An 18,664-nucleotide genomic window follows, 5' to 3' on the forward strand; every position below is an offset into this window, starting at 1 on the left:
ACCAATAGCAATAGTGTAATGCAGGCTCTGGGGAAGAGTAGTCTGCTAGTCCTCAATAAAAAATAAATAACAATACCGTTTTCATCAACTAGTTTTTTTTTTTACCCTAATCCAGTCACCAACTTTCAAATCTCTATCTCTGTTGATATCTTTGACCGGTTTTCCCCTCCTGCCTACCCTGGTGTCTGCCTTAACATTAGGTTATCTTCACTTGGTACTCAGACAAGGATTTCCCTGTGGCTGCATGAGGGGCTGATATTTAAGACTCATTACAATTCCTCTATGACTACGGCAACATTCTTATTGCTTTGAAGCATTCTGGATTCATTAGGCCAAAACCCTTTTGAATGTCTCCACCATGCCATGATTTGGAGGCCTGTACACTGAAGTCCTCAGATGCCAAATACTACAATTGTATCAAAAATCAGACATGGCATTCAAAGTAAACTGAAACTCATTGTCAATGTAAATGGTGTCAGCAGCCTTTTTTATGATAAACGGTTAGTTTGCTAACAAATTGGACTTCTATCCAGATGAGGTGATCACTTGTCCCAACTACATATCTCAAGCTCTAGGGAAGAATCTAAAAGGTTCCAATAATGGGATTTTTTTTGATCAAATGCCAGATATGGATAATTCTCCTATTCTCACTTTCTTCTATACTATATGCGGTAATGAGCCTAGTCTGATATAATTTACCTGTCCTTTTTGCTTTTTTAAACTTGGGCTCTGAGGGTTGAGGGTATGTAGGAGAATGCACTATAGTAATCAACAGTGTCTTCCCACATCCAACGCTAAAATCCAGTTTGAAGCAGGCACTGTACCCACAACAAACCCAGAGAGAGAGGTCTGGTAAGACAAAAGGAGGGTCCTTCGACAACGAGACAGGGTATACACATGAATTGTCCTGGCATCCTGTTCTTTCCCTTTCAAGTGTGCCAAAGTGTTGCATGCACCTTAACAGACCTGTGAAGCAGCATTTGACACAGTGATGTCAACAGAATGCCCACATTGCCAATCCTGCATATTCAATTGAACTTAAAGGAGTCAACTGCTCATTCAGGTCAGCCTGTTGTGTATTCCACTGAGGAATTTCACACCGCTTCGTTGGCTGAGGCATAGGCTGAGAGTAGCTGAAGAGTTAATGCTGATTAGCTGCCAGGAATGTTAGGCAGAGAAAGGGTAACTTTAAAAAAGTTACATTTACTAAAATCAGACAACTTAATTGAAGTGGATTTGTAATACCGATTAAAACAATGGTTTAAATAGTTTTACAACTTGTCACTTTCCAGAGTTAGCATTATTAGTATTTTAATGTGTACTCTGGTTTTCTGCATTGGACAGTTAGGCCTGTCACAATGGCATTGTCAGTGTACAGACATTTGTAGGAAAGGGCCTCTTTTTGACATGGTCACCCCCACTTTTTGCCTGGTATGTGATGTAATTTTCACAGAAGTGCACTGGGATCCTGCTATCCATGTCCCCAGTGCCAGATATCTGTCCCTAAAACTGTACAATTGTTCCCCAGTTGGGAATCTTTAGCACCACCTGCAAGTCCCTATTGAATGATACCCCTGGCCGCTAGGGCATGGGGTACTAAAGAGGGTTTCTAAGAGCTGCAGCATGTATTGTGCCACCCTAAGAGACCCCTCAGCCTACTCATGGAAACTGCCATTGTAGGCTGCGTGACATGGTGCAGAGAAAAGTGAAGACATGACATGGCACACCTCCTGTGTGCCAGGCCTGCAGACACTGCATGCAGTATAGGTAAGTCTCCCCTACAGCAGGCCTTACAGCCCTAAGGCATGGTTAACTGTACTATATGTGTGGACTTATCTTCATGAGCAGATATGCTCCTATGATGTCTAAGTCGATTCTTAGATATCACAAGTGAACAGGGAAGCCAGTTCAACTACATGTGCTGGGCACTGGTTATTACGTGTTCCCCAGCTACATGATGGTGTCACTGAAACCCAAGATGTTTCGTATCAAACTGATTCCAGTGATGGATGTATCTGAAAGAAACACGTAGTGATAGATTCCTTACCTCAGAATTACCCCCAGGCGTCAGGCTGGATCTGGAAAGTTTTTGTCAGCAGTACTCCTGCACGTTGGTAGGAGGCGTCGTGCGCAGTGCTTAATGTGTAAAATATGAAATCCGGGTGCTCAATTTTTTTTAGGATGCCACACCCACTTCCCCCGGCTCCACCCACTTCCTACACTGGCTCCAACCACTTGCTCTAGTGGCTCCAGCCGCATCCTCAAATGGTACCACATAAAGCCCAATGAAATACCTGACCTGAATTTCAGCAAGGAAGGTTTCCTCAAGTAAGTTTTCATAGGTTCCCACTGCCCCTTGAGGAAAAGTTTTAAAAAATGAAATCAAAAGTGCATTTATAGCACAATTTTGGAATAGATTGGCTAAAGTTATTAATGCATTGAAAAGGGAACAAGGTCAAACATGTACGCCAGGGTGTATGACTTTATCCCATGTAATACATGGCCACACCACCACCTTTTGTACAAACCACTTAAAACCTTGGTGCGTAGTGCTTTTATATTATAGAGTGAGCATGCTTGCAATCATGAAGAATACAAATAAAATCTCTAGTGCTGCAAAATTATACATACCAAAAACCTGCTGGATGTGTGCTGCACACTACTCAGTAGTTTGGAAAGTGTAGAAAGTGGAAACATGCAGAAAGAGATTCTAGCGTTTCTCTATCTAGGGGGTGCAAAAAAAAAAATCCTCTGCTTGTTCATGTAAGCTATTAAAATAAGGCAGAAGAAAGAGATAGCAAAAGTTGTAATCTGCTGCTCTAGATGGACCTGTTGCAGCGAAGCAACAATAAGTTCATGTCACAACCTCGTTTTTGCCTGGGAGAGGTGTGAAGAGGTCTGAATAGAATACACATCTGAGACTATCTCAGGGAAATAGAAGTCCTCAGCTTTAGACCTCTCCTTGTTTACATCAATGAATAAAACGGATTCAATGAATGAAAATATCAGCCTAGGATCACACAAATTAGCTAGTAGGGAAGCCGGCAGTGATCCCAGGTTTTCAATTTTCACTGCAACTCAGACACCAACTGGGGATGTTTTTCTGACATCAAAGGGTGATGTTTTGTCCTGAAAGACGTTATTATAGCGAAGGTGACAGGCAGAATTAATTTTATTTTTGACGGGCATACAAGCTCTTCATTAAGGGGAGAAACTGAATACTATGTTACCATCTTGTAGCATAGGGTAGAGCTAGGTAGGTGAGCTGTCCTGAATAGCAGCCAATTGGCCCCATAATGTGTGCCACTAGCCACTGCTACTTTTAGCCAGTACAAGTTTTTGAAGAGTAGAGCACATTACCATGTGGGACTTCTAGTTTCACTTTATAAGATTTCAAGAATGTGTGCTGATGGCAGAAAAACAAAGACTACCTGAACGTGCCACTTGGGGGCGGCTCCTCCTGTGTCCTCCTCCCACAAGCCCTACCCTGGCCAGTACCCTCAGTGTGACCAATGCCCCCAAAACCACATCACACTGCAATCGGGCCCTTGCCACACATTTCCCTCAGATGTGCATTTGCCTCCATTACTCTTCTGTTTGGCCTGCGACCCCCTTGCACAGCTGTCTGGCTTCTGCTCAGTCACCCGCCAGTCTTGCTCGTACCACCCCTTTCAGTCCCAGTTTGCTTGTACCTCCTTGGGCCCCAGTCTAGTTTGTGGTCCCTTACGCTTCAGTCTGGCATGTGCCCCCTCCCCGTCTTTATGCCCCAGTCTGGCTTGTAGCCTCCAGACACTTAAGCCTGGCGGGTCACTGCTCATTAAAGCCTCCCTTTCTTTGTCAGCTTTCTAAAAATGCTGGTCCCTAAACATCTGACTGACTGAAAACCTGCAGTCTCTGCGACCCCAGGGACCTGGGTTGAGAAGGCTTAGTTACTCTCACCTGTTCCCATGCTGTAGCGGAAGAGAGGAGTCTGGTGCTCTGAAAAAAGGCCTTGCCTTATACCGGAGGGAGCACTATTCATAAGTGATAGTGATCCAGCGCAAAACCAGGGAGGGGACAAAAGTTACAAATCCTCCCTGCGTCGCAGACCCGTCGTCATGCTAACTCATTCACACATGCATTCATTGGTGGGGCCCATAACACCAACACACATACGTTTCTCTCACGAGTCTGCACACAGGAGGAGCGATGTTGCGCTGGACATGTGGGGGGGGGGGGTACCTTATTACCTATAAGAAAAGTTATATTACAGAATATACATTTGCATCACCACCTATAGGATCCTAACCTTAAACATCAAGGCACTCCACCACTTGGTCGACGGACCAATTAGTTGGACTGGTTGATGGTGATTTAGAACCAGCTAAAACACATTTAAGCTTCAAAATCCTCAATTGACCTAATGGAAAAACCACAAACTCATAATATCTTGTTAATCAAATTATTTTATCTAAATCTTATTTTCAATTAGCATTTTAGTCAATCAAAGTTGAAATTTAGTCAAATAACACAAATCACATGACATTTTATATTTACCTATTCTTTCTTATGGGGTCTTTTCTAATTCAATTGGCTCTGCGTAAACCAAATTCTCTGCTCAATTGTCCCAATAAAAGCAGGCCAAGACTCAAAGTCCAGAAAGTCATTTGCTCAGCATGTCACAGTCCCAAAGATCTCCAAAGGACCAGAAAACGTGCAAGCATCTGTCATCGCCTGTGGGGTCGGTAGGGGTGTGCAGTCATCGATCGATCTCCATTGAAACTCCTCCCTATTCTACTGCCCTTTTTATAATAATTTTCTGGGTAACATGAAACATTCTTTTACCAATACTACAATCTGATTGGTCAATTTGAAGGAAATTTTAACATCGTCGAATTTTCACAGACTTTTGGTTCCCAAAGAATATGTTAAGTCACTTCCTCGGTCCTGGACGTGTCCATGAGATAATGTATTCTTTTCTGGTTGTGGATAGTCATTGTTCTTGTATTAGTTTTTACTAACTGAAGTTTGGCAGTCCTCCATGTTCCTATCCTTGACCAGGAACACTGTGCTCTGACTTGAGGTTGCCTGGAGGTCTACGGAGCCATCTGAGTCTGCGCAGTAGACATCGCACTCATGAGACGGTGGCCTCTTCCGAACTCCATTTTGGATGTCATGCCCAAATGTCAACTTAAGCAAAACAAACACAAAAAAGAAATTAATACACAGAAATGAAGATTCTAATGTTAAACCCTTTATGTATTAGTAATTTCCTAGCTTTTAGCGACATTTAAAGCAATAAAAACTCACCCTTCGGTCCAAACGGGAACGCAAACATCACAAAAGCAACATATATCATGCAATATTCTATCTCCACACGTACTATTGTTAATAGGCGTACCACAGTTAGTTATTAGGTTATTCTGCCATGCAAATAGCAATGAGTCCCACGTGTAATTGGTGTTTACTAAAAGTGCAAATGGTTGATTAATATAACACTGCAAACAGTTAATTCAAATTATAATACAAGTCGGTTAAGTCATTAGTATTTTCATGCAAAATAGAGGAGGTATACAAAATGTTGCTTTACCTGCTCCATCAATAGGATAATACAACTCCTTTTCTAAATAAACCACAATCTGATTATTTCACCAGACTAGTGCAGACTCCGCAGAGGTAAAACATGTTTAAGATAGCTCTGCTTGTTAAAGGGTCTTAGTTTCCCATTGCATTATGGTAGTTGAAGTTCTTTGCATCGCACACATTTGTGATCCTTTAATCTGTTTCTAGTGCAATGGACATGAGGACGTGCACTACTGCAGAGCTGGCAGTCAACCATACAATTGTGATGTATTTGAGAGTGCACTGCTAAAGTGCACAACGCTGCTCTCATGTTAGAGCAGCGTCATGATTAGGTGGGGACGGGAGCAGAGGAGCACTGAGGCGGCGTCTGGCAGCAGCAGCAGATAAGTTATTTTTATTGGTTTTTTTTTAACTATCTCCCCCACCGAGTGTTTTTGGCAGTAGCCGCTACTGGTGCCACTCGAGGTAAAATAAACCTTTCTTTTAAGTTAAAAGCCAGCAGCAGTGGAGGAAAAACTGCAGCTGTGGGCCCCACACTATAAAACGTTATTTAGCATAAAGAGCCATTTCACTGCTTTGTAGACAAATACACCACTGAACACTGGTACACAGCTGATGGCAGAAAAACAAGACTACCTGGACGTGTCAGTCCTGGCAAAATACACGTTCAGGTAGTCTTATTTTTCTGCCATTAGCTGTGTACCAGTGTTCAGTGCTGTATTTTGTCTACAAAGCAGTGAAATGGCTCTTTATGCTAAATAACGTTTTATAGTGTGGGGCCCACGGCTGCAGTTTTTCCTCCACTGCTGCTGGCTTTTAACTTTAAAGAAAGATTTATTTTTCCACAAACGTTAAAAGCCAGCAGCAGTGGAGGAAGAACGGCAACCGTGTGCCCCGCACTATAAAACGTTATTTAGCATAATGAGCCATTTCAGTACTTGGTAGACAAAGCGCTGTACACTGGTACAAACAAACTACTGTTGGTATCATTTTTCAGAGTCATTACTTACCGGGACTGAGGGACAGCATTTTTAGTTTCAAATTATCTGCGAGGAATGTCTGCTGCATGATTACTGGTTGCTTCCGTCGTTGGATGATTAATGTTGTAGCTGTGGTGTGCTGGGCGGGCCATCAACGAAGACACTGCTGATTGGTCTGACTCTTGCCACACACTTGACGATTCGCCAAGTAGGGACTAGGCCAGGCTAATATTATATTTTGCAAGTGTTCATTGGTAGTGCTCTAGGCTAGCGGACTAACAATGAATGATTGCAAAATGAGATGCGACGTGAACTGCGCTACGCCGAGGCAGGGACCACCAAGGCAGTTTCATTTTCCTGCGGAAATGTGTGGCACACAATAAGGCGGGCGGCCGGGCTTTCAACATCCAATTTGAAATATTTATGCGCACGCAGTCACGTGGGAACAGTGTGATATTAGCTCTTCACAGGGGAGACTCTGACCCTACTCTCAACGTAGTGAGCAGCACACAGCCAATTATTATATTACCAATATTGTGTGTAGAGTACAGTGTACTCTACACGCAATATTGGTACTGTAATAATAACTGGCTGTGTGCTGCTCAGCGTGAGAGTGTAGACCCGGCCCTGAGAAATAAGTGGCGGTGCTTAGCACCGGAAAGCACCGGAACAAATGAAGCACTGGTCGTGTGGCTCTGTGTCCGTCATCGGCGTCGTGATCACCGGGATGACGTCGTGGGCAGTACTTAGGCGCTGCCCACGCACGCTGACGTCAGTTATTTCTTTTTCCGCGACAGCAAGCGCAGATCCGGGAAGAGCTAGTACCCCCAGTCATTTTTTGACTGAGTATTCTTAGGGTTTTTACCTCCTTTTTTCTTGAGTCGATCGACTCCTGGTGTCGTAGGGATGCCTGGGTTTAAGAACTGTGGCGACTGTCACTGCATGATGTCGGTGACAGACCCACACTGCGTGTGTCTCTACTGCCTGGGGCATGACCACGACTCCAAGTCGTGCCCCGACTGCCGGACCATAGCGCCAAAAACTTTGCGGGAGTGGTCCCGAAAGTTGCTGGAAGTCCGGCAGTCGGCTCAGAGCCGTTCAAGGTCCTGGTCCCGTGGGAGGTCGAGGGACCGTTCGCGGAGTTGTCACCATCATTCTTCTTGATCTAAGTCTTTGCACTCGGGGTCAGATAAGTCGAAAGCATTCCAAGAAGAAGTCAAAGAGGCGTTGTCGCTCTTCGACTTCGCGACGCCGCTTGGTGTGCGGGCGGTCTTACCCCTGCGGCTCCGGTGGAGCTTAGGACGGCGCCACTTCCCGGGTCCAGCAGCAACACCTGCCCAGTTGCAAGAGTGTCTTGCTGCCATGGCCTGACTCTTTGGGCCGTCTTGCCCCGCCGATGCACTTCTGGACCCTGCAGGCCCGACTGGGGGTCCCTTTGATTGGACCCCGGTCGACGCCGGTTGACCTTGTTACGCCTCCACCGACGTCGACTTCACCAGCACCACCTCCGACGTCACGTACGCAGACGACGCCTAGGTGGAGTCGCGTGGTGTCGCCCACCCCCTGGCGTGCAGGGATGCTGTGGCAAAACTTTTCCGGATCCAGTCTCATGCCTGGGGATTATTCTACGTGAAGGAATCTGCGGCTAGAATCATCTCTACCAGATGCATCCTTACAGAAGGTAAGTAACTTGTACTTATGTATCCGAAGAACAGAGGTGTTTTAGATAGGTCTGGGGAAACATCTATGAGTAGTAAAGAATGTGATTGGGTGGTCTAGTTTGAGAATGATAGATAGCAAGGAAAATCCTTGCACTGTACAGTGGCAAAATACTCCTTTGAAAAATGCAAGTAGTTATGTTAATGTTTCAATGACGTCTTCACACTGGGGGTGACGAAATGAAAGCAATGTTCAAACTGTGCAAGGCTGTACTCTCGCCAGGACCTCCCGTTACGTTGCTAACCATGAGTAGCCATACCATAAGCCAAGTGTGGTCGAGGGGTACCTTTTGGCAATAGAGAGGTGGGGATGTAGTATCTCCTTCATAAGAGGGAGATGATGTATTAACCACCCATAATTTCCATGACAACATATGAACACGGCCAGTATAGCCATCTGAGTGATTTATTTTATTTTTATTGCTGCACGCAGAGTGACTCAAACTTTTGTTGGTCCTGAAGAACTCATGTTGACCGCTATGGGGGTATATTTGCTCTGAACCCCCAGTCCTCCTAGTTTTTAACCCTATCCAAAGGTACCACCGAATAAAGTTAATGGGCCCCTGAGGTAGTTTTAATGGTATTACTGATTTTGTTTTTGCACTCTGCTCCTCGCTCACCCCTTTGCCTAGGGTTATCTCCAACTCTAAAACACCTCAGCTTCTCTCCACCCACCCCCTTCTTTGGTGGAGATTTGTAGCCCACATCTGGGACCTTGTGGGCCTGATGTGAGGAGGGAGCCCAATGATAAAGAATGTCACCTTTGGGTGAATGAGGGTTCCCATCCTTTAAAAAGATCATTTTCTGCTTTCCTTTTTATATTTTAATACACAACCTACGGTTCACGAGAGTTGTATTTTTTTTGGAAATTTCATGTATAGACTGGGAGTAGTACGTTCTCTTTTGGGATTGTCTCCCTTGGATCCCTAGTGTGTTTTTTGACTGTACTTCAAAGCTCCTGTCTAAGTTACATGATTTTATACATTACACATAAAGTTTTCTCCCTTGTTTACTTTAAGAGGAAAGTTGATTTCACATGTAATGTAACTGTATATGTTACCAGTCCGCTGCACTGAGGGCATGAGGTTCCAGAATACTCACATTATTCTGATTTATTTTCACGTCTGAGTCATTCCATTACCCAGCACTTTCCTGTGCAGTCATTGGCTTTCACTCTTAATAACCTCAACACTTTGCTGGTTTGGTACCTTTGTTTAATTTCTGTCATGTTAGCATCACAAGAGCCACTTCAACAGTGGCTTGGAGGTTTCTTGGCCTCTTAGCCTTGTGCATTCACTTTGTCAAATGCGGGCCCTTCAGTGGAACCTGAAATCTCTTGAGGGTCTCAGTTTCAAGGTCTCTAAGATGAAGGCCCAAGATCTGCAGTGGTAGAAAAGTAATCACAATTTGTCCTCCAGCAGGCCACGCCGCTCCCCCACTGTTAACTGCCTATTGGGACGGAAGCATTGTATCTGGGATGGGAGGATGCATCTGAGGGATGTATAGATCAAGGGCCTCTGGTCTCCTGTGGAGAACCCGCTCCACTTCAACCTGTTGGAGCTACAGGCTATCATTTTGGCTCTGAAGGCTCACCTGCTGCAGGTCGACGAGGCTGATGCAGGTTCTCATTGGCAAAACTACCCCCATGTGGGACTGCAAGAAGCAGGTTGAAGTGGGGTCGTTAGGCCCTGTGCCAGGATGCTCTACACCACTTGAGGTGACTGGAACACTGGAACATGTTCGCCAATTACCTGGCAGGTTCCCTGGATGACAGGGTGGACAAACTGAGAACATGTTATCTGATTGATGATAAATGCCATCTACGTCCCGAGATGGTATCTTTCCATAACCATTGAGAACACAGTGTCAACAGTTTTGTGTGTTGAAGTAACTACGGAAGCACTCCTTTGGAGACTCATTCTGGTTGAATTGGAACAAGTGACTTTGCATACCTTCCCACCTCCACCTCTCCTGAATTATGTAGAAGATTAAGCATGACTAGGCCCAAGTCATCCTAATTGCCCAGTTTGGGCCAGGAGTGTGTGGTACTCGGAACTTCTAAACATGAGCATCTGCCTTTCGATTAGGCTCCCACCTTGGGATTACTCCTTGTCTCAGAAACATGGCAGGGTCCTCCACTCAAACCTCCGTAACTTACATGCATGCATATTGAACACTGGCAATTCATTACATTCTATTTGCTATTTGAAGAGGTTGATATCATCACTTATAGATGCACTTTCATGACCGCTTACAAGCGAAGCAAGCTGTCTGATGTTTTTCTATTTGTATTGTCTGTAGCCCATCAAGGCCTTGCAGTGTCACTCTAAAAGGTTATCAGCACTGTTGGCTTGTCTACATTTGCCAGACCAACCAGTCTTGTTTAAATCACACTTCCCAAACGGTCTGTGATGCCCAAGTGGGATCTTAACTGGGTCCTAAAATTCTTCATGTGTATCTTCTTCGAGCCTACACATAATTGCTTGCTGCACCTTCTTATTCTGAAAACTTTTCCACAGTGTGAGTTTTTCATCTCCTCACTTGAGTGAACAGCTGGCGTTTTCAAAGCAACTGCCCATCACCACCTTATTCTGAAAATGATTGGCTGAGGACTTGGTTAGCCTTCTTACTGAACATTGTGACCCCCTTCCGTGTTGGGGAATTGATTACTTTGCCACCATTCTTTGTTCCCGCTCACCCTTCAAAAAAGGAGGAGAGGCTCCATCACTAAATCCCCAAAAGGGTTTTACATTTTTACATTAATTGGAACAAGTTGGATGATCAGCTTTTTGTTGGGTCTTCTGAAGCAAAAGATGGCCCTGTTGCCATTGATAGTCCTCTGCATCAAGATCTACTACGCCATGGCCAAGAAGCGACCCCCAGAAGAGCTTGGAGCTCATTCGGCCAAGGCCACTATCCCTGCATTGGCACAAGGTTTACCCGTTATTTATATTTGCCAAGCTACGATGTTGGTTTTGAGGGATACGTTCACGAAGTACTACTGCCTTGCCAGCCGAGTATGGTGGGAAGGGCACAGAAAGGAAAAGAAATATGAAACGGACGTCAAGGGTACAGGTGTGGTGCTTATATGCGGCTATGCTCGGTCACTCCCTGTTCGGTATGGAGATAATATGGCTCTCCATGCATACAGGTTGGCATCTGGGAATGTTCTATGGTCAGGAATCCATGGTTAGAGCCTAATTGAAGGTAAGTAATGTGTTCTTTTTTTTTTTTTACCTTCCCTATTAAATGTGTGCTTTTGAATTCTAAATTTTATTTTCTACTACAGAACCAAGAAACTCCAGTGAATGAGCTCTGTATAGTAATTTGTTCTTTTTTATCTTCACTATTAGAAGTGTGCATTTGAATTCTGTATCTTAGTTGTTTTCTTATACAACGCCCAGAAACTCAGATGAATGAACGCTTTATAAGTACCAATAAGAGTTAAAGTAGCAAAATTTCAGTTCTGTGCTTTATCAACAAGCTCTGGCGCCTTTCATAGTTTGTTCATATTTATTACTAAAGCTTGGTAGTGCAACGAAAAAAAGAAATAATGCAATGAAGGATACAAGATAACATGAAAAACTATGGGCCCGATTCACAGAACTAACTTAAGACAAAATCCTAAATTTACTACCATTTTGGAATACCAAAATGAGTAAGTGCCATCTGTGAATAACAAAATGAGTAAGTGCCTTCTGTGAATACCACAATGGTAGTAAGTTTAGGATTTTGTCTTAAGGTAGTTCTGTGAATCGGGCCCTATATTTTCATTTACCGTATAAGTGTGTGTTTCACTACGATGTTGATTGCTATGAATCATTTTAAATGATTTATTACAGTCTTTTTAAAATTATTCAAAGACTATTTAGTTGTGCAGAAGTTATCTAAAGTTTGAGTAACTTCCTCTTAGAGTACACATAGCTGTTCTTAAGGATCTGCCAAAGGAGTGATCAGGGTAATTGAAAGCAAATGTTGCAAACCTCCCTTTAAAATATAATAGGAAACAAATGTATGTTTTTATTATTGCACTAATTTCCCCATACTGCAAGTGCTCAATCGATTGGGAATGGACAACAGTGCTATGCATCTAATTAATGTGAGGCAAATACAGTTACATGTGCCTCATTTGGAAGTCCGCTCATGTGCCTGGAAGTATTGTTTGAGCAAGTCCTCTATCACAACTCTGCATAGAACGGTGGCATGCATTCAGAGGTTTGTGCCTCCCTGTGATTAGGATCCAGACAGCGTCTATCACATTGGCTCGTTTATTACGTTTTGGGAGGAACAACATTTTACAGTTCGAGATTTTAGCATATTATTATCAAAATGGTTTTACCTTGGCCAAAGATCTAAGGGCTTTTCATGGGAAATATTATTTCTCTTTCTGCATTATATATATTTTTAATATCAATAAATAGTTTTCAAAACATTAGTGCAATTCTGTCAAATATGTTTTGGATACCCTATTTGTACCATTTAGTAAAAAGTGCATTTGTCTTGTTTTTTACTTTTTAATTGGGAACCTTCCTAGAATTCAAATAGTAACACATCTCACGCACACATATTTCGATATAAACATTAGATGGCTCAACTAAAACATAATATTTCTGGGTTGCACTGAATCAATAATCATACTCAGTGGTCACCAATAATTCAGTCAAGCAGTTTACTGCATTTGTGAGATGACTATTTAGTTTAGAACCAAGTAGAGACTTCTCAGCATGCAGAGCAGTTTAAAAATGTGAAATAAATAAATATGCTCCATAACCACTTTTTCACCTTATTCCCTAATCCACATTTACTCTCCTGCAACAACTTGATTTCTTTCCTCTTTTCCTCCAGTCCAGACTTTGCTTCTCCTCTTCCATCTATGCACCTTCTTCCCTTCACTTAAAATTTTGTAAAATACTTATTTAATACATCATGTTATTATGTTGGAAATGTCTCCACCTATTCATTACCTTTGAAAAGTATGCTGACATATTTATTTGTTTGCGCAGCAGTGTATAAAAATGTAATACAAATAAAAAGTAGTGCCACTTTTGCCAATGGAGGTAGAAAGAGTCAGTTCAGTATAAAAGACGATGCAAAGTTTATGAGTATGTTATGTGGGGAAAGGGAGTAAATGAGGTGATCAATGATACTGGAAGTGACTAAGTGAATTCGTAGTTTTGCATTTGCTTGGTTTAGTGTGTTACAGTCTAGTGGTAGAGGGATTGTAAGCAATGCAAGATGTCTAAATGGAGGGGTTTAGAGTAGACACAGAAGGTGTTGTGTATTTGGATGATATTAGCTGATAGATGATCCTAAAAGTTAAAAATAGAGATGATCATTTATTTTAAGAAAAGTAGGCTAAAAGGTGAATAAGAAGATCAAACCAAAATGGAGCATTGGATTGCTCCTGTAGGTAGAGGCAGAAAGGTTGCTGGTTCCTTGCTATAAGATAATGTATTATCTATCTGGAAGTAAGAGAAGTGCCAGGAAGGTGTCATCCCAGAAATCTCCAGTGTGGTCAGGATTTATGGAAGTGTGTGTTTATGGAAGAGTGTGTTTTAGTCAGTATGCGAAAAGCAGGGTGATAGGTGCAGAAGTAATGGAATCGATAATAGGCAAGCAAAAGTGAGTGTTGGCAACAAGACAAACAACAGTTTTACTAGATTATTTTAAATTTAAATTCCCAGTGTCTACATATCCTGAAAGGACTACTCCACTGCTGCTCTTATGCCTCTTAACAACATACCTGGCTAATGTTTTTATATCTGTATTTGACAAATTACAGTCTAATATATGCGTGTATTTTTCCTTAAACAGTTAGGCCCACTTTTGTGATTCAGCCACAAAACACTGAGGTACTGGTAGGAGAAAGCATCACTTTGGAATGTAGTGCTACTGGCCAGCCTCAACCACGCATCACATGGACAAGAGGTGACCGGACTCCATTGTCAAATGATCCTCGCATCACCATAACTCCATTTGGAGGTCTCTATATTCAAGATGTGAACCAGGCTGATGGTGGCGAGTATACTTGCTTTGCAACTAACAGCGTTGATACTGTTCATTCAACTGCTTACATCATTGTGCAAGGTGGGTGACCAAAGCATGAAATGTTCTTCATTGTTGATCTGTGTATATGTTGGTTCCAAGTGGCATGATTTATGCTTGAAAGCCTTTAATTCTACTGTGCATCAGAAAGCAGTGTTTGGGTGTATGCAATGTAGTCCTAACTCAGTGTGCTAGTGTTCCTATTGCTGTATAAAAGACCATGCCTTAAACGTCTATTGTGTGATTGACTTAGAAGTAGTCCAGAACAGTCTCCTCAAGAAAGGTACAATGCATAGAATAACCAAAAGCAAAGTATACAAAATACTGTCACAATCACAGTGACAGGTCCTATAAGCAACACAGCATTCTAATGAACATTGACTATTAAATCAGTGAGGATGACCGTGAGTTGAGCGCCTCACCTAGATGATGGCTCTATGAGTTGTAGCTACTTCGAAAAGTATTTAAGGCAAGCTTTAGCAACGCCATTCGGCCTCACCTTTGAGACCTATTACTATACATCAGCCCCAAGTTTTGTACAGCTCAGTTTAAAAAAAAAGGAAAACAAAGCCTACAACGCAACCATCCGCAAAGCTTTGTAGGCGTATGCACTAATCATAAGTGTGTATACAAAATGACAAGCCCTTTTGTGTCACTTTTTGTTCGTCAATTTAAGTTGGAACAGTAAGCAAAAAGAAAAAAATGTAGTGTGGGTGGCAGAAACAATATGTAGGAAGGTATGCGGAATCACAGAGGGCTGGGGAAACAGGGGCATGGATGGGGGAAAGCAACACAGAGGGTGAGGGGAAGTAACATGGAGGGCTTGGGTAGTGGTAGCAAATGAAGAGAGAGCAATGTCAGAGGCAAATAGATGAGTGTGAGTGCAATATGGAGCTCTGGGAAAAGCAGCGCGGGGAGATATACACACAGGGCACCATGGAGGAGGGTGGTGAGAAGCACATGAGCAACAAAAGAGCAACACAGTTGAGTGTGGCAGAGGGTTAGAAGTACACCAGGAAAATACATACACACACACACACAAAATAATAGCACCTGAAACGAGAGCAGTGAAAGGACACAAGCAATGCGTCCATGCTCCACGAGAGGGACAAACAGAAGAAGATTAAGGAAACCCACACCTGCTGATGAATAAGAAGCAAGCAAACAAGTGAAAATGAAGCCAACCAGTGGTAAGCATTGGGCAGGCTCGAAGTCCACTTTAATGTAATAATATGTCCCGTATCGGACATTGCATGAGCCGTCTTTAGGTGAAACCTATTAAAATATGTTTTGAACTCGAACATGTATGTCCTTCGTCCTGGTTGTAGCTGAGGGGATATGATCGACATATTGGATGCATGGTGCCTTGTGAAACCTATGTGTGACCAACTCATTGGACTAAATGACACTTCACCAAAATGGCCCCCATGTGCTAGATGTCCTTGATGTTTTCTGCCCCTGGCTTGAATTATGCTTTGTAGGAAATGTACTAGACGTAATGCCAGCTTGGCAACCACCCACCCTACCATTTACTTTTGCCTCACTCCTCTTTGCTCCTTGAAATCACCTCCATTGAAAAAACTAACTATATCAGGACTGTGGTATATACCACAAAAAGGTGCTGCTAACCTAGTCACAGACAAAGCTTTCAATGGTAACCTTACCTAAATGACTTCCCGAGATCTTGTGGGGACAAGTGATCTAAGTTCTTGGACCAGATTGTATGACCCCACTGGACTATACACATATTGGTACACTGTAATCTGCACATTCTTGTGTTCAGATTGCATTTAGGTGAGATGTTTACCAAATACAGTCAAGTAAATCTTGAGCACCATACAGTATTAAATGTGGGCTCCCTTGCAGTCTGAAAGTGGGTGACACACAATTTAACACAAAGGTTTCTCTATCCATAGCTACTAAAAACCTTAACTTTTTGATGGCCTTATTAAACCATAAAAATAACTTGAATGTGTATCCTGGTTTTCAGACAAGAGGTACTCTAGTAGTTTCCCAAAGACGTCCAGTCTGCTGCAAATTGTGGGACAGGTAGATAACAAAGACGCCTAAACATTTCCAAAAAGTAGGTATGGCTCATTCTGAGAGGGTTCACTCATTTGCATCCCACAACAGTTTCCTGGTGCATGCATCTCCACTAAATTTCCAGAATTTGAATGGTCTTCATGATGTACAGACATTACCTCCATAGATGGACATAATTGGAATGCATGTGTTTGACACAATAGTCGTTTAATGAACTTTCTATCTCTGAGATTCCAATTAGTCATGAGTATGCATCTGATAAGAAAGAGGGGCTTTTTCTGAATTTAAACATTTGCCTTTTTTTTGTGTGGAAATGTTAACCTTACTAGACCGCCGAGATCTGCTTAAAAAAATGTAAGACTCTGGCTTTTATTTGGAATGTTTCTACCTATTATAGTAAAATGAAAACATTTTCACATTTCTTTTGGAAAAAAGCAACTTTGTTATGGTGAAGCTGACAGCATTGTGCACGGCTGTCGGGCTAGCCAGATCATCATGAAAGCCAGGTGCTGAAGTTAACACGTGCTGAAAATCCAAAGAATGTTTTCAGATTTCATGCAGACTATTTATACTAACCATATAGCTGGCAAATCCTGTGTAGAATGAAAATCTATACCTGTGAGGAGAAAAAGTGTGTGACTGATACATTACCTTAGAGGAGGGATGCCCTACCTAGTGTCTCTTTGGACGTCATGCTGCAAATTATTTTCTGGATTCACGTACTGTTAATTATTCCACCATCTAGGGTTTGGGTCCAGAATTATTGTATTTCCTTTTTTTCTTCTTCTTAGTGGGCGTTGACGTACCATCATTTGCTGTCCCCTTGTGACGTTGTTGTGCTTCCCCCGGAAGCTTCCACCTTTGGTTGCCATCTTTAGATTCTTTTTTTCCACCGTTAGGTCTGGATCGATATGGTAGGAGCTTCAAAATTTGGAGGGAAGAATTGACGAAAATTGGGAAAAAATCTTCAAGAACATACAGCGCGATGATTCAAGGTACCGGTTTTCGAATCAAGGTGCCGGAGGATGCAGAAAGGAAAAACAACTACCTTGGGCCTCTCCAGCGAAGAAGAGGACAATGTCGCAGAAGGCATCACGGACATCCAAGTCGTCGAGGTTGGAAAGAAAACTTTGAAAGAGGTAAAAGAACCGTCGTCTTCGAAGAAACTAGATGAGTCCCGAAAAACTGACTCAAGGGCCTCAAAAGGAGCCTCGGCGTCGAAGCACCCGACGTCCGCAGTTGCATCCCGAAAATAAACACTCCATAGGAGCCTTAGATGAAGACTCTGTAACGGCAAAGACCCTAGAAAAATCCAAGGCGACGAGAGAAAAGCAAGAGAATGGACCTTATGAGGAGGAAGGTTGAGAGAAGTGTGACAAACCAATGGCACATCTCCAGTTCTAATGCCTTGCTTAACAGACATGCATACCAACACTGGGAGGAGTTAGGGGAGCTACTAAGCACCTACTGGAACATTACCAAAGGAGAGCAAGCCACCTCGTAGAGGAGCAGAAGAATAGCAAATACATGCTTAAAAATCTGCCCTAGATGCCCCGGAAGCATTAAGCAAACAGACGATGATTGGCATCACGGAAAGACACGCATGGCTGCGGATCTCAGGATTCAACTCAAAGTTCAGAACCACATACTGAATGCACCATTCAAAAGGGAGAAGCTCTTTGGAAGCGTAGTGGACGACACAGTGAACCAAATAAAGAACGACAACGAGAAAGCAAGAACTATGGGGGCTCTACAATTCAGAGGTGGCATGCGTAGAGAAACCACCCCCTCAAGGAGGCCAGCGGGTAGAATGAACCATCACCCCACAACCTTGTATCAGACATATCAACAAGGTTACCAAGGGGAAGCCAAGGATAGCAACAAAATTGGCATTACCAGCAGGGAAGACAACCCTTTCGAAGACGCCCTCATAAAAGAGGTCTTCCGCAAAGAGGGGGAACACCTCCAACAACTAAATGACTGCATTCCAACACACACTCCAGAAAGATCATGGAGTGTGCCCGCAATGGGACAAAAACATCAAACAAACAGTTCCTCCAACATTCTACACCAGTAGGAGGTAGACTAAATAACTTTCTCCACAAATGGAGAGAGATCACTTCAGACAAATGGATCTCAACCATAATAACGTATGGTTACTGCATAGAACTAGTCAAACCACCTCCAAACAAAAGCCCAAGAAGGAAGGTACATTCCAAAGGTGAAACTACTCAGCTACTCCAAGAAGTACAAGAACTACAAGCAAAAGAAGCTATAGAACATGTACCACACAAGGAAAGGTAAAAGGGAAATTAC

At 42.9% G+C, this 18,664-nt stretch overlaps 1 protein-coding gene across 2 annotated transcripts in view; it reads left to right on the forward strand.

The window, feature by feature from the left end:
- Window positions 1–18,664, forward strand: part of PXDN (peroxidasin) — a 565,162-nt gene that overhangs the window by 308,378 nt on the left and 238,120 nt on the right. For both annotated transcript variants that reach the window (XM_085610787.1, XM_085610786.1), the window contains one exon: window positions 14,075–14,347. In XM_085610787.1, coding sequence (XP_085466913.1) covers window positions 14,075–14,347 — 273 coding nt within the window. The remainder of the gene's footprint in view (window positions 1–14,074; window positions 14,348–18,664) is intronic.

This window comes from Triturus cristatus, chromosome 6, assembly GCF_964204655.1.
Source record: "Triturus cristatus chromosome 6, aTriCri1.1, whole genome shotgun sequence".
NCBI classification, from domain to species: Eukaryota; Metazoa; Chordata; class Amphibia; order Caudata; family Salamandridae; genus Triturus; species Triturus cristatus.